Genomic DNA, 16,901 nt, shown 5'->3' on the forward strand with positions numbered 1-16,901 from the left:
GAGCCCTAGGATGGTCAATCCTTGAAACCCTATTACCCCTTAAAACTTTATCCTTATTATGCTAACCCTACCTTTGTAAGTCAGATGGCGGATGACTGGACCAGCACCTACTGCGTCAACGAAGATGGATTCCCCAGGGTGCTTTATGCTGCCACGGTGCGACTTGGTATTCCGGAACGACCGGAGTACGTAGGTCGCGAGTTCATGGAGCATGGCACCGAAAGCTGCGAGGTCACCATCCATATTGGCGCCAGTGATAAGTACCTAGAGATGTAACCTTTGAGCGTCACCGCCACTAGAGCCCGTGTGCCTGACACCATTCAACTTGCAGCCCGCAAGGCACTGCGGTACCTGTGCCATATGTTTGAATGGCACTTGGGTTCCACCCCCATGAAGTACTTTCCACCGTTGGATTGTAGCCGTCCCGCTTGGGCGGCGAGGATCCGCAACCTGGAGAGCCCCGCAGGGACAGAGAAGAACCCCACAGTTGTTGCTATGTCCGGCTATTTGCTTAGCCTCGACGATTTGTGCGACCAACTACATCAGCGTGTGAAAGATTTAATCCAGCGTGCTGAGGGAGCGGAGTCCCGTTGGCGTAGGGCTAAACTAGTCATAGCCCAGGCAGAAGCCCGAGCAGCCGAAGCTGAAAGCCGCCTTGCCGTGGCCGAAGAGAACCTTAGGGAGCATGCAGATCGCCACAGTCAGCTCCTTAGGGGTGTCTACCTAGTGGACCGTGCCAAGCATAAGGAATGCCATCCCAGGACTGCCGCAGAGCCGCCAATCTTAGAGGGAATTCCGTTGTATCCCTTGTCCCAACCGCGCAGGGGGATTGGTGAATCAGTGCCACCCACACCTCCCGCGTCACCCCGTGAAGCTGAAGACTGAGACCCCGAAGACCGTATCGTAGGGACTAGTAGTCAAGTTATTCTGGCCGACCCTTAAAAGTCGAGCCGCATTGTTGTAATCCGCCGTGTCATGTATCCCTGCTTGGTTGAATGAATGCTTATGTGATGCTTGAATGATTGGCTTGTATGTTTTGTGTGGTACAAAATACATTATATATACAAATCTACCCCGTAATATACTAGGAAGGTCACCTAATCCTGCCCTATCCCTCCTTGACAGTAGATGTCTCGTCGTTCGAGCCGAGTCCAGGGACTCCATGCTCAGGAAGACGGTGACGAGGTCAACCCGAGAAACCAAGCCCCTCTAAATGTAGCCCCAGAAGCACTAGAAAATGGACACCTGCCGCCGCCACCTCCCGTGCCCCAGCACCCATTGATCTGGCAGCCATATTGCAGCAGCAGAACCAACTTCTTCAAGTTATTGTGACCACTCTCACAGCTCAAGCTCAAGGCAATCTTGGCAACCCTAGACCTGCAGTACATCCTAATGGCAATGGCAGTAGAATTGCGGATTTTAACCACCTGCACCAACCCAAGTTTGGAGGGTCTGACAACCCAATTGAGGCAGATGATTGGCTGCGAGAGATTGAAATGAAGCTTGAAGTAGTCCATGCAGATGACAGAGACAAAGTTTTGCTCACAGTACAATAGTTAAGGGGACCAGCCCTTGCTTGGTGGCAGAGTTACCGGGAAATAAATGAAAACGCTAACGAGATGGTATGGGCTGACTTTGTCAAGATCTTCAGAGAACATCACATTCCCAGCAGTGTTATGAAACTCAAGAGGGATGAGTTCAGAAAGCCTCGTCAAGGTGGTATGACTGTGACAGAGTATCTTCATAAGTTCACAGAGTTATCTCGTTATGCACCAGAAGATATCAATGACGACGAGAAGAAGCAAGAAGCTTTTCTTGGTGGGCTTAACTCTGAAATCAGGACCTTGGTTGAAGTCACCACCCACAGTGATTTTAATGCTATGGTCAACAGGGCTATCACCACTGAGAGAAACAGGAAGGCGGAACTCAGTGAGCACAAACGTCGGTTTGAAAGCAAGAAACCCCAGCAGTTGGAGAAGTTTCAGAGGACCCAGTATCCGGCTCACTCAGGCCCGAGGAGCCAGGGTGCCTTTTCATTCAAAGTGCACCCCAGTTCTTTCCAGAAGCCATCCCAATCAGCTCCTGTTATGAAGACCCAGAATACCTTACGCACCCAACCGTCGGGTGGAAGTCAAGTGACCAATGTGAAGACATGTTTCCACTACCGCGAAGCCGGACACTACAAGGCCAACTGTCCGTATCTCAATCAGCCCAGCCCTTCTGTTTTCTCCAACTCGGTTCAAGGACCAAAGCAGCCGACTGGAGCCAACCGTACAGCACCAGCTAGGAGCCAGCAGCAGTCCTTCGGCAAGGCAAATGTGAACCATGTGTATGCTGAAGAAGCAGAGGATGCACCAGGAGTGATTTTCGGTGAGTTTCTGGTCCAATCAGCTCTAGCCTCAGTGCTCTTTGATTCTGGAGCATCGCATTCCTTTATATCCTCCCACTTTGTGTATGCTGAAGAAGCAGAGGATGCACCAGGAGTGATTTTCGGTGAGTTTCTAGTCCAATCAGCTCTAGCCTCAGTGCTCTTTGATTCTGGAGCATCGCATTCCTTTATATCCTCCCACTTTGTGGAAAAGCATGATATACCTACTATAGCCCTTAAGAGGCCATTAATGACCCGTTCCCCTGGAGGTCACATACCCTGCCACTTAGGTGTCTTAGATATCCCTAAAAACCTAAGTGGGGTAGTATTCCTTGCCAACCTACTAGTCCTTACTTCCAAAGGGATAGATGTCATACTCGGTATGGACTGGCTCATCCAAACACCGCGGAAACATAGCCTGTGCTGAGAGAGCAGTGACAGTCACCAATCACCAAGGGATTACAATCACATGCCTAATCCAGCCTAGCCTGTCAGACTCCATGGTGAACCACATCCAGACAAGATCCCTAGAAGATGTGCCAGTAGTTCGGGAGTTCGCAGATGTGTTTCCAGATGAATTACCCGGTATGACTACAGAAAGAGATGTAGAGTTCACTATTGACTTAGTCCCTGGAACCAAGCCTATAGCAAAGAATGCCTATCGGTTAGCAGCCCCAGACCTTGCCGAGTTGAAGAAGCAGCTTGAGGAGCTTCAACAAAAGGGATTTATTAGACCTGCTGCTTCTCCATTGGGAGCCCCAGTGCTCTTTGTGAAGAAGAAAGATGGAAGCATGAGACTTTGTGTGGACTACCGTGATCTGAATGCAGTCACCATCCAGAACAAGTACCCTCTGCCTCGGATTGATGACCTGTTTGATCAGCTGAAGGGAGCTAAGTTCTTCTCCAAGATAGATCTGAGATTAGGTTATCATCAGCTCAGAGTGCGACAAGAGGACATCTCTAAGACAGCCTTCAGGACTCGTTATGGCCAGTATGAGTTTACAGTGATGCCTTTTGGTCTGACTAATACCCCTGCCTTTTTCATGACTCTCATGAATAAGGTGTTTATGGAGGAGTTAGATCGGTTTGTCGTGGTCTTCCTAGATGACATACTAGTTTACTCTAAGAGTGCTGAGGAGCATGGACAACATCTCAGAGTTGTGCTAGGAAAACTCAGAAAACACCAGTTGTATGCCAAGTTTAGTAAGTGTGAATTCTGGTTGCAGAGAGTCAGTTTTCTGGGTCATGTCTTAACAGCTGAAGGTGTTGAAGTGGACCCAGAAAAGGTCAAGGCAGTATCAGAATGGAAACAACCAACCTCAGCCTCGGAGATCAGGAGTTTCTTGGGATTAGCCGGCTATTATCGGAGATTCATCGAAGGTTTCTCTAAGATAGCCCGGCCTATGACCGAGTTGCTCCGGAAGGACACGAAGTATGTCTGGTCTGAAGCTTGCGAGAGAAGTTTTCAAGAGTTGAAGAGGAGACTAACTTCTGCCCAGTGCTAGTCTTGCCAGATAATCAGAAGAGCTTTGTCGTTTATTGCGATGCATCCCGACAAGGATTGTGTTGTGTGCTTTTGCAAGAATGAAGAGTTGAAGCTTATGCCTCAAGACAGTTGAGAATACAAGAGCCTGAAGTACATTTTCACCCAGTCAGATCTTAACCTTAGACAGAGAAGATGGTTGGAGTTGATCAAAGACTATGATTTGGAAATGCACTACCACCCTGGAAAGGCTAATGTGGTGGCTGATGCGCTCAGTCGTAAAGCGTATTGCCATCACTTAGTTACACAAACCCCAGAGCTGAGTGAAGAAATGAGAAGGTTGAACCTAAGGGTTGTACGCCGCTCTTGCAACTACAACCTTAGTGTTCATCCCGTCCTGGACGACCAGATCAAGGAAGCTCATATGGAGGATAAAAGATTGGTATGGATTAAAGGTCGCAACAGTGAAGGCAAAGCCCCAGATTTCAGAGTAGATAAAGATGGAGTCTTGTGGTTCAAGAAGAGATTATGTGTGCCTAAGCAAGGTCATTTCCGCAGGACCATTTTGGATGAAGCCCACAACTCAGCTTATTCCATTCACCCCGGCACTACGAAAATGTACCTGGACCTTAAGGAGAAGTATTGGTGGAATGGTATGAAGGGGGATATCGCTCGATTCGTCGCTCATTGTGATGTGTGCAAAAGGGTCAAGGAAGAACACCAGAAGCCCAGTGGATTACTTCAGCCGTTGCCGATCCCAGTATGGAAATGGGATGAAGTTAGCATGGATTTTATTACCGGTCTACCCAGAACCCAGAGCGGTCATGATTCAGTTTGGGTGATTGTTGATCGACTCACTAAAGTGGCACACTTCATCATAGTGTGTACCACTTATGGAGGTGATAAATTAGCCAAGTTATATATTGAGCGTATTGTGAAGTTGCATGGAGTACCTAAGAGGATTGTGTCAGATAGAGGCACCCAATTCACTTCAAGATTCTGGAGCCGGTTACATGAAGCACTTGGTACAAAGTTGGACTTCAGTTCAGCCTATCATCCTCAGACTGATGGCTAGACAGAAAGAGTCAATCAGATCCTTGAAGACATGCTAAGAGCCTGTGTTCTTACGTATGGCAAAGATTGGGAAAACAGTTTGCCATATGCTGAGTTCTCTTACAACAACTGCTACCAATCAAGTTTGAAGATGTCGCCGTTCGAAGCCCTATACGGGAGGAAGTGTCGCACACTTCTCATGTGGACCGAAGTTGGCGACCGCATAATTGAGGGCCCAGATTTTATTAAAGAAGCAGAAGACAAAATAGCAGAAATCAGAGAGAATCTGAAGGCAGCTCAATCCCGCCAGAAAAGTTATGCCGATAAAAGACGACGTACTCTCAGCTTTGAAGATGGAGATTATGTGTACCTTAAAATTTCCCCAATTCGCGGCACGCGCAGATTCCAGGTGCACGGGAAGTTGGCCCCACGTTACATTGGACCTTTTCCAGTTATCAAGAAAGTGGGAGCAGTAGCCTACAAGCTTCAGTTGCCAGCAGAGATGTCAGATGTGCACGATGTGTTCCATGTGTCCCAGCTCAGGAAGTGTCTGCGAGTACCGGAAGAACAAGTAGCCCCAGAGACAATCGACTTACAAGATGATCTCAGGTATCAAGAGGTGCCAGTGAAAATTTTGGACACTGTGACGAGAAGAACCCGCAACTCAACAGTTAGAATTTGTCGGGTACAGTGGAGCAGACACTCGGAAGCAGAAGAAACTTGGGAAAGAGAAGACACGCTCCGAGCCGAATTTCCTAGTCTATTTAGTAGTTTAACTGAATCTCGGGAACGGGATTCAACCTAAGTGGGGTAGCTTTGTAACATCCCAAAAATTTACCAAATCAAATCACGCGCTAAAATATTTCTTTTCAAAACTTTTTCATCGTTGAGCCCAATTAACCCTAATCACCTCCCAGAGTTTCCGCCACCCTGATGTCTGATTTCAATCGTTGCCCCATCTTTTTCCGCCGCCCGTACCCTCCCTCGTTTTCCTCGCCGCCGTCTCATCCCGATCCGCCCAGCTGCCTGTCGGCCATGCGCGACTGCTTGCAGCGATCGGTGCCGGCGCATCTCTCCCTTTCTCTCTTTCTTTCTCTCTCTCCCTTCCTTTTCTTTTCCTTTCCCCTTTTCTTTTCTTTTCTTTTTCTCTTTCCCTCCTCCTCCCTTCTCCTCTCTCCCTCCTCTGCCCCGCTCCCGCACGGGCGCCGCTCGGCCCGCGACGTCCGGCCCCCGGCTCTCCAAGACCCACCGCCCCTCACGCGTACCCGCCAGCGCAGCCCGGCCCGGCTCCCCCTCCCCTCTCCCGCGCGCTGCAGAGCGGCCAGCTCGCCATGCCGCCCTTGGCCGCCCGCAGTGCCACGCCACGCGCCGAGCCGCGATGCCACGCCACGCCGCGGCCGCTCGCCCACGCGCTCCACGCGCCCACGCATGCGCGCCAACCGCAGTGCCTCTCGCCGCTGCTCCCGGCCCCGCCCACATGCGCCGCCCCTGTGCACGCCCACGCGCGACATTGCTCGCCGCGCCGCCCGCCGTCAACCACAGTGCCGCTGGCCTGCTCGCCACTGCTGCCGCTCGCGTCCCATCACCCCTGCGCCGCTTCGCCGCCCGTGCGTCGCTCCGCGACCCGCGAACGCGGCCGAATGCCATTAAAGGCTCGCCGCGCCGCTCGCCGGCCGCCACCACCGCCTTGCCCTCTCCACTGCCTCGCCACGCCTATAAATAGGCACTCCGCGCACCTCTGCTCCTCCACGAACCCGCCCAGCCCCGCACGCCTCCTTCCTGACCTTGCAGCGCCGCCACCCAGAGCCACCACGGCCGCCGCCATGGGCCGACCCCCTCGCTCCACCCCAGCCCGAGCCAAGGTGGGGAATCAACCCCCCTCACTCTCCTCTCCCTTTTCCCCTCCTCCCCGGCCGCTCCCGCACCATGGGCCGCCGGCGCCAGGAGCGCCACCCCCTCCCCTGCCCCTCCTCTATTCCTGGCGGGAGGAGGGAGAAAGGGGGCGATTTTGCCCCCAGCCCCCTCCTTTTCTGCCCATTTAGTAAAGAGTCTCCCCTTCTTTAATCATTTTGCAAAGAAAACCCTCTCTTTTAATTTATTAGAAAATTAGTCCCTCCACCATATAAAATAATTCCATAAAGGTACCTACCCCTTTCCAGAGTAGTCCAAATGTTTCAAAAAATTATAATCTAGCCCCTGCCTTCTCGAGAATAATTACAAATAGGTCCTTGACCCCTTGTTCAACCCCTAAACCTCGCTGTAACCTATCATTTCATGCGACAAACAATCTCCGATCGACATCAGACTTTACCACACATTTCTAACATAGTTTTGGCCATGCCATTAGAAAATCTCCCAAAAATATTATTCCTATCCCCATATCTTAAATCGTTTCCAATTCGAGCTCATTTTATTTTATGTTTATGCTTGCTTATGCTGTTTGTCGGTTGTGTGTTTCCGCCGCGTATGACGAAGTAGAACCGATTCTAGAAGAGAAACCAGAGGAGCCGGGAGATCAGTAGATCGCCGCCGCCGACGCGTACATAAGCGATGGCAAGTCTCATCGATCCTTTACGTTGACCATGATTGATCCTAAGTGAGGTTAAATAAAACTTGCTAGACATAGGGATGACATGAAATGAAACACTGAGAGAATGAGAGAAACCACTGAATGAAGCCATGTTGCATGTTGATTTACTGCCAGACCTGCATGTTATCAGATCTTGTTAAATGATGAAACGGGGTTGGTAATGAGGTCAGGGCAGTATGGGATGTGTTGGTGCATGCGCTACCGTGGTGGTAGACTTGCGACCGAGCTCTGTCATGGTGACATCTCGTGTTTGGTTGGTCATGGTTGTTGGCTGCCCTGATGAACCTTAAGGACCGTGTGTTGTTGTACCATCTCACCTAACCTACTTCCAGTATGACCACATGAGTTTGTATGGGCAAACCTTAGTCTAATCCCACTGGCTAACCCGGTAGTCGTCCGGGGTGGATATATTTTGGGGTTATACCTGGAATGGTCAAGACCCCGGGGGTTTGTGGGCGACTAGTCGGGGTTGAGCCACGGCTGGGTGTCGGCTATGACGGAGCCGTCTCCAGACGGTGAAGTGCGTGTGAGTAAAGCGTACAACCTCTGCAGAGTGTACAATCCATTCGAATAGTCTGTGTCCTCGGTTTGGACAGGTTACGATGTGGACATCTCAACTAGCTGAGCCACCTAGCCCCTGAGATTGATGACTGGTTGGGTTACCTTTAATACTACATTTGTTATTTATTCTAGTTGATTAATAGATCTTTGCATATTAATCTGTAACTCCCTCCCCGTAAGGGTGAGGTGGGACTTGCTGAGTACTTTCGTACTCAACCCTTGTTGATTAATTTTTTCAGAGGATCCTGACTTTGTGCCTGAAGATTATGAGTAGATCGTGTCTGCACCCAAGCTGATCGAGTGGAGCCGTGATGGATGAAGAGCTAGTCCTCCATGCCGTCATGCTAGTCGTTATCCTATGTTTGTTCTGTGTAGCTCTGTGTTGTCGCTTTATCCCTCGTGTACATGTTGAATAAGCTCTGTATGACTCTGGACTCCACTTGATGTAACATGTATTATGCCGGAAACCCTATTCGGTAATTAATACATAGTTTAGCCTCGATCTTTGGGGTCGGGGCGTTTCACCCGCCCCTACAAATTTATTTGTAGGGGCGGGCGATGCTGCGGTCCGCCCCTAGAAATAGCTTTGTAGGGGCGGGTGACGCCCACGCCCGCCTCTACAAATATTTTCTCAATTGTTTCTAAAAAATAATTTAATGCTAAAAAATAGCAGACGACATATAAAAAACGTGAAATTTTCACCATTAGGGTATAACAACATGTGTCTCTTGTGAAAAATACCAAAAGTACAATTCAGACTTTTAATTGTTTAAATGTGTGGAAAGGACAACATTGCCCTTAAATTGTATGAGAGAGTAGTGACTTAGTAGAGGCTAGCGCTTAACATATTTTCTTATTACATATAGTGCAATGTAGGTTTATTAATTTTGTTTGTTTTACACATTAAAATACTCAAATGGTAAAAATTTCAGCATGTTTTGATAATGTTTACTATATTTTCTGATTTAAAAGAATTTTTGGAATAAATTCTGAAAACTATCTGTAGGGGCGGGTGATGCCGCCACCCGCCCCTACAAATCGGGCTCCTATAAATATCTAAGGACTTAGACAAATTTTCACACTCCCCTGACGCGCGCGAGAAGACGCCGGAAGGCTGCCAAAATTTTCCGTGCTCCCCGCCGCCGCCCCCTCCGCAGCCCCCGCCAACCCCACGCTGCCCCCTCTGCCGCCCCCATGCCGCTGCCTACGCCGCTCCCTAGGTTAGATCTGGCGCGCGCTCCTTCCGCCGCGCCCGCCTCCTCCTCGCCGCCGCCTCCGGCCCCGCTGGCCTGCCTCCTCCTCGCCGCCCCCTCTGCCCCCGCGCCGCTCCGCCACCTCCGTCGCCGCCCCTCGTAGATCCGACGCCTCCTCGCCGCCGCGTCCGCCTCCTCCCGGCTCCTCGTCACAACCTCCTCCGCCGCCTCCTCCGCTGCCGCCTCCCCGCCACCTCCTCCCCGTGCCGCCTCCCCGCCACCTTCTCCCCGTGCTGCCTCACCGCCACCTCCTCCGCCTCTACCTCCCCGCCACCTCCTCCGCCCCCGCCTCGCCGCCACCTCATCCGCCCCCGCCTCCCCGCCACCTCCTCCCCGTACCGCCTCCCCGCCACCTCACCGCCACCTCCTCCTCCGCCGCCTCCCCGCCACCTCCTCCCCATGCTGCCTCCCCGCCACCTCCTCCACGTGCCGCCTTCCTACCACGAGCTTGAATGGTAACTGCAGTTACAAAAGACCTTTGCTCCATTAATGTGAAACTGTTTCGTCTAACAATTATCACTCTTCCCTGCAGTATCGAGCAACTTTCCACTCCGATACACACTGTACCCGCAACCCCAAGGTTACCATGGTGCGGGGACTTCTAGACAAGGAGGTGGACATGAAGCACGTCGTCTGCAATTACGTATGGTTCAACTTGTCTATACATTGCTCCTAACTACATACTTTAGCACCAAAACAATCCGTAAACTACAATACCTCATGCGCATTCTCATCCAGATCTGATTGAAGAAGAAGATTTGCCTCCTCAAGAGATACGGGGATCTGGTTCCACCGAAGTAATGGAGACACCACCGAGCACACCATCGGATCACACACAACCAATGGACATTGCGGAGGACGACCAAGAAGAATCCAACCACAACGAAGAGGAAGAATTACTATGGTACAGTTATTACTTCAATTTTTATATATACAACTATCCAACTAAAATAAAATAACTACACCAGCTGTCGTTTTGCTAACACAACTCTTTTACAGCTCCAGAGAATAATAATTACAAAGATGAGGAGACGCTGGAAGCGGCAAGCACTCAAGAAAGTTATGCCTGATGCCACGACTACGTGCCCATCCTCTGTCGTACCCATGGAGCAACACCGCAGTCGCCGCCGTGAGACTCTCGTTGCACAATGTGTGCTTGTATCATTTCGCTTTGTATGTGGTAGTAAGAACTAGTACTTAGTTGTATGGATTGAATGATATGTTTGTTGTAATGTACGGACTTCTATCATTTACCGTGCGGATGTAATGTATGGACACGTAATTTTCGCCCCTAGTTTGGACTTCTATGTTAGTAATACGCTTATGGTATAAATTTCAGCTTTTTTATATTGTTTACTATATTTTTTGATTTAAACGATTTTTTGGATTAGTATGGAAAATGATTTTTAGGGGCGGGTGTGGTGGTCACCCGCCCCTGCAAATGGTTTTCTAGGGGTGGGTGGGTGTCCCCGCCCCTGTTAATTCATTTTCAGGGGCGGGTGACCGCCCCTAGAAAACCATTTGTAGGGGCGGGTGACCCCCCACCCGCCCCTGCAAACTGGTATTTTTAGTTGCGAAAAGCAGGGGCGGTTACGCGGTCCGCCCCTAAAAATGCATTTTGGCTCGCCCCTACAAATCGTTTTTGCAAACCGTGCATTATTTTCGTGCAAAAATTTCACTAGCATATGGTTCCAATCCATTAGCACAAGAAAGCAAGGGAAGCATTTTAATTAGCAGTAGTAACCAGCAGCACATCACGTCACTCGCTACGTAGGATACGGTGTAATAATGTTCCTTTGCTGATTTTCTTGGCTGCAAACTTGCAATTCTAGAGCTAGCTGCTAGGAAAGCAAAGAACACCAATCGGAACGTCATAAGATGCAGTCAACTAGATGGTCTACTAACTTTTCTTTTGGTAGAGAACTACGAGATGTTAGATTGCTCATAAAATAAACAATCCGCCGCTTTGCGTATTACTTAGCTAACTATGTAATTTCTACAAAGTGTAGCCGGCTCTTCCATATGTAGCCGGCTCCACCACTGTTACGTGAAGAAGTGAGAAGACGACATAACGTTTAAATCTATAGATTATTACGTACTCTCCCCGTTCTAAATTATAATTTAGTTTACTTTTCAATACCAAGTTTGACCATTCGTCTTATTCAAAAAATTTGTGCAATCATAGTAAAATTTATATTATCTTGAACAAATTTTATTAATAAAGCAACCACAAAAAAGAAGTGATATTTTGACAAATCTTTTACTAAAACGAGTGATCAAATTTAGAGTCAAAAAGTCAAATAAATTATAATTTGCAACACAGAAAGTATAAGGATAAAATACACAAATGAGCATAAAAAGGCCTACGGTAGGATTAATTAATTAGTACTACATTTTTCAATCCAAGGTTCAGTTGCTAAAAAAGATCGGAAGCAAGAACTAAGGGGAAAAACATATTGGAACGTCCCAATAGAAGTGTAAAACGCACTCCTGTTAGCTAGTTAATTCTTACGGAATCTGTACAAGCGACATCAAATTACACTCCATATATCAGTGACCCAGTGTACACGTACCGCTAAACACCATCAAGGCATCAACCATCATCGCCGGGTCAAACAAGCATCACGCCGCTCGCACGTGCCCCGGTATACGAGGTCAATTTTCGAACCAAACGAACCGACACTATCTCTGTGATTACAGTTTTCTCCAGGGTCCTAGTTGTAAAACCTATTTGCCGATAAAAACCCCGGGAAGATCCACCGGTCGCCCGAAGCTTCTTCCTCGCAGCGCGCCGCGCGTCGTCGTCTCCACCCACCCGACCTCGCGCGCCACGCCGTGCCCGCGAGCCCACCACCCACCCACCGCCTCGCCTCGCAGATCTCGGGAGCCCGATCCCCCGGGCGGTGACTCCCCCCGCCTCCTCATCGATGCGGGCGCCGGCGATGCTCCGGTGCGCCGCGGCGCTCGCGCTCCTGCTCGCCGTCGCCGCGCCGGCGGCCGGGTTCTACCTCCCCGGCGTCGCCCCGAGCGATTTCGCGAAGGTTTGTTGGGTCCTTGGGGGTTGCCTCGCACCTCGGTGTGCTCCTGGGAATGGTTGTGCAACGGTGCTCGTGTTCGGAGGTGGATCTGGTCAACGGGGTGCCGCTCCCGGGGTTGGGATCCAAGATCCACCTGACTAGCTCGAGTGTTCGTCTGTTGTGTGCGGCTTCCACGATCGTTGGTCCGGTTCAATTAGTTTCGTTCCGTACCGTACTTACATTTACATAGGTGCGCATGGGATTCACATGTTTTACGTCAATTCGCAAGCTAGCGCAACCGTTCAATTTAGTTTGCTGGTCTGATTTTTCGTCCTGATATGAAATATAACCCCTAGATTTTGATGTGATCAGAAGCTATTGCCTGCGTGGAAAAGTCAGCATTGCGATCTTGTATCCGTACACTAACATAACCCTAGTGGAAACTGGAGTTTGATGTTGTTTCTGTACTATTGTAAAAAAAATAGATAAAGGAAATTATTGAATTCAAGGTTTTTACATCTACTGTAAAATATTTGAATGGAGCATTGACTCAAGTCCGTAAATGAGGTGCTACATCATATAATCTGATCTCTTGAAGATGATTACTCATTGTAAAGAAGTGTCATTCATTGTGTCATCAGACCATTTTATTTTGCTAGTGTTTGCTAAATTGGTCTCATAATTTGTCCACAGGGAGATCCGCTTCAAGTGAAGGTGAATAAGTTGACATCGATCAAGACTCAACTCCCGTATACATATTACTCCCTTCCATTCTGCAAGCCAGCTACCATAGTGGACAGTGCTGAAAATCTTGGTGAGGTTCTTCGCGGTGATCGAATCGAGAATTCTCCTTATGTGGTTAGTACTGTATGACATAATAGATTAATTGAGGCTTTATGTCCTTGGGAAGGTTCCTAATGTTGATTTTATCATTCTGCTTGTTATTGGGATATAGTTCCAAATGAGAGAGCCCAAGATGTGTCAGATTGTCTGCAAAGCAACCATTGATGAGAAAGCAGCCAAGGAGCTCAAGGAAAAGATAGAGGATGAATACCGTGTGAACATGTAAGGCCTATGAACCTATGTGGCCATGTGGGTATCGATGCACTTCAGTTAGCACAATAATTTTCAGTTAGCACAATAATTTTCTAAAGCTATATAAGTTGCCTCACAGGATTCTGGACAACCTCCCGCTAGTTGTACCTATTGCAAGGCAAGATAAGAACAGTTTTGCTTATCAAGGTGGATATCATGTTGGTGCTAAAGGCCAGTATGCTGGAGTAAGTCTTTATGCTCAGCTAATGCTTACTTTATTTTGTGACCTTTATCTTTTGTTGGAAACCTTTGTCTATTTATTGGACTAATAAATTCCCATACATATGTTTTTCAGAGTAAGGATGAGAAATACTTCATCCACAACCATTTGTCATTTACAGTGAAGTATCACAGGGATGATGATTCAGAACTTTCTAGAATAGTGGGATTTGAGGTCCACCCATACAGGTTTACTTTCAACTTTGCTTGCAGGCATCAATTTGTCTTGTTCTTTATGAAATCGACTAAGGTATTTTGGTAAATATTTTGCCAGTGTCAAGCATCAGTTTGACGATAAATGGAACGGCGCAGACACTCGCTTGAGTACGTGTGATCCTCATGCGAGCAAATTTGTAACAAACTCGGATTCTCCTCAGGAGGTTGAAGCTGGAAAGGAGATCATATTCACATATGATGTTCGTTTTGAGGTACTAGACTGGGGGATTCAGATGTTGCTTAGTTTAAATTTGTTTAGCTGCTTTAGCGTAAGCAGTTTCCTACAAGATACTCTTTGAATGCTTATCCATGATGATTTAATTGGAACGTTCTACTACTTTTGCAGGATAGTGAGATCAAGTGGGCCTCCCGTTGGGACACCTACTTGTTGATGACTGATGACCAGATTCACTGGTTTTCTATTGTGAACTCTCTCATGATCGTGCTTTTCCTATCTGGTATGGTCGCCATGATAATGCTTCGCACTCTCTACAGAGATATCTCTAGATACAATCAGCTTGAAACTCAAGAAGAAGCACAAGAGGAAACTGGTTGGAAGCTTGTTCACGGAGATGTGTTCCGTCCTCCAACCAACTCTGACTTACTCTGTGTTTATGTTGGCACTGGTGTGCAATTCTTTGGCATGCTGCTAGTTACAATGATCTTTGCTGTGTTGGGTTTCCTTTCTCCATCAAACCGGGGAGGACTGATGACTGCAATGCTTCTAGTCTGGGTTTTGATGGGACTGCTTGCTGGCTATACTTCTTCACGTCTCTACAAGATGTTCAAGGGTTCCGAGTGGAAGAAGATTACCCTGCAAACGGCTTTCCTGTTTCCAGGGGTTGCATTCGTTATTTTCTTCATCTTGAATGCTCTTATATGGGGGGAGAAGTCATCTGGTGCTGTTCCTTTCACCACAATGTTTGCCTTGGTCCTCCTTTGGTTTGGCATCTCAGTACCTCTTGTCTTTGTTGGGAGCTATCTTGGGTTCAAGAAACCTGCCATGGAACCTCCTGTGAAGACAAACAAGATTCCACGACAGATACCTGAGCAAGCTTGGTACATGAATCCAATCTTCACCATTCTGATCGGTGGCATTCTCCCATTTGGAGCAGTTTTCATTGAACTCTTCTTCATCCTCACCTCCATCTGGCTGCACCAGTTCTACTACATCTTCGGCTTCCTCTTCCTCGTATTTGTTATCCTCATCATCACCTGTGCCGAGATCACAATCGTGCTCTGCTATTTCCAGCTTTGCAGTGAGGACTACATGTGGTGGTGGAGGTCTTACCTCACCTCAGGATCCTCTGCTCTGTATCTCTTCCTGTACGCAGCTTTCTACTTCTTCACAAAGCTGCAGATAACTAAGGTGGTGTCTGGCATATTGTACTTCGGGTACATGCTCCTCGCCTCCTATGCCTTCTTTGTGCTGACAGGCACTATAGGTTTCTGTGCCTGCTTCTGGTTCACAAGATTGATTTACTCGTCGGTGAAGATCGATTAGGTGCAAACACGACACAGAGAATTGCTCATGTTTTCAGTGATTGAGTCAAGAGAACTGTATGATTAATGTGGAGTGGGGAATTGTCCCCCTTTTTATTAAGGTTTTCAGGAAAAGTTGCTTTTTAGGATTTACTTTATGAATGATTATGTTTGGTTGTTGTCAGAAGATACACCTTAGTGATTTGAAACTGAGACGAATATAAGGGAACACACAATGTAATGGAGTTGTACCTTTTGAAATTTTTGTGGGCCACTATATAAATTCAATTCATTATATTCGGTATGCTTGGTATTGGTTGAATTACTTGTAAGGTTCCAACACCATCAGTATGAAATGCCCTGATGGCAATCAGTTTGCTTCCAATCTTATTTCCAGCAATGCGCATTTGTTGTGCGGTAATCTAGTGTTTGGCATCTTTATAAGTGCGGTGTGTTAGCATCAAGTCATTATGCTGCTTCCAGAGGTTGCTTGGAGCATCAGTAATTCGTTAGGAAGCTGCCCTGCATGATTCCACAACGGGTGTAGGCGTGTACAGTGGCGGAGGGCTCAGTGTGGCGAGATGTGGCGCTCGCCATACCTCGGCCCGGCCCATAGTGGGAATCGGCCCAAAGTCCGGTTTACCTTTACCTCCCTGGCTCCCTCACCCTAGCAGCCGCACGCCCGACGCCCAGTACTGCCGACGCCCCTCGCCCAGATCTCCCGGCTCCCTGCAGCGGCCGAGCGGCGCCCTCGCCCTCCGCCCCTCCGGCCCCGGTCGGCCGGTCCCCGGCTCCCCGACGCGCTTGGGCACCTCGCGGCGGCGCCCACGCCCTCCGCCGGCCTTCATCCCTAGCTCGACGCCTCGGCGGCTCCCTGTGTCCGCGGCTCCGCGCCGTGCCTGGGTGGCTGGGTGCCTCGCCGCCTCCCCGGCTCCCTGCAGCAGCGCGGGCACAGTGGCCGGCAGCCCCCTCTCGGCCTCTCCGGCTCCCCGCCGCGCCGTGCCTGGGTGGCTGGGTGCCTCGCCGCCTCCCCGGCTCCCTGCAGCAGCGCGGGCACAGCGGCCGGCAGCCCCCTCTCGGCCTCTCCGGCTCCCCGCAGCGCCGCTGCGGTGCGGCCTCCGGTACTGCTCCAGCTCCACTCATCCCTCTGCCCCTTACCCCATTTCTTTGTGTGGTATTTCATTTGATGATTGTGTTCTAGCCACTAGCCAGTACTGGTTCTAGCCTTGTTTGTGAAACGAAAATGAATACATGACTCTAGTAAGAATTGACTCTGTTTCGTATTCGTAATGATATATATATCCTAGAATTTATTTGGGAGCAAATCTATATGTGAAGCTAGCTAGCTCAGACAAACCTAATGATGTGCGAGCAAATCTATATGTGAACTTGTGAAGCATCATTGTCATACTTTGCTAGAATCTGGAAGGTGAGTGCCTCCGTTATATCCTAGTGTTCAAGAATTTAGAAAGAACAATTTAGGATCAAAGAATTCTAGCAGCGCTTCTTTATTTTGTTCTGAATCAGACTGAAGTCATGTATGGTTTCTACCAATGAATGCCAT

The 16,901-nt window shown here is 48.8% G+C and overlaps 1 protein-coding gene across 1 annotated transcript; it reads left to right on the forward strand.

Annotated features, from left to right (window-relative positions):
* Positions 1-12,082: 12,082 nt before the first annotated feature.
* On the forward strand, positions 12,083-15,659 carry LOC120658304 (transmembrane 9 superfamily member 8-like). The gene is made up of 7 exons (XM_039936556.1): positions 12,083-12,349; positions 13,019-13,183; positions 13,281-13,390; positions 13,500-13,605; positions 13,716-13,828; positions 13,914-14,067; positions 14,202-15,659. The coding sequence occupies exons 1-7, from the start codon at positions 12,236-12,238 to the stop codon at positions 15,357-15,359; spliced, it is 1,920 nt and encodes a 639-aa protein (XP_039792490.1). The 5' UTR covers positions 12,083-12,235; the 3' UTR covers positions 15,360-15,659.
* The last annotated feature ends 1,242 nt before the right edge of the window (positions 15,660-16,901 follow it).

The sequence above is a fragment of the Panicum virgatum genome, chromosome 2N (genome assembly GCF_016808335.1).
Source record: "Panicum virgatum strain AP13 chromosome 2N, P.virgatum_v5, whole genome shotgun sequence".
NCBI classification, from domain to species: Eukaryota; Viridiplantae; Streptophyta; class Magnoliopsida; order Poales; family Poaceae; genus Panicum; species Panicum virgatum.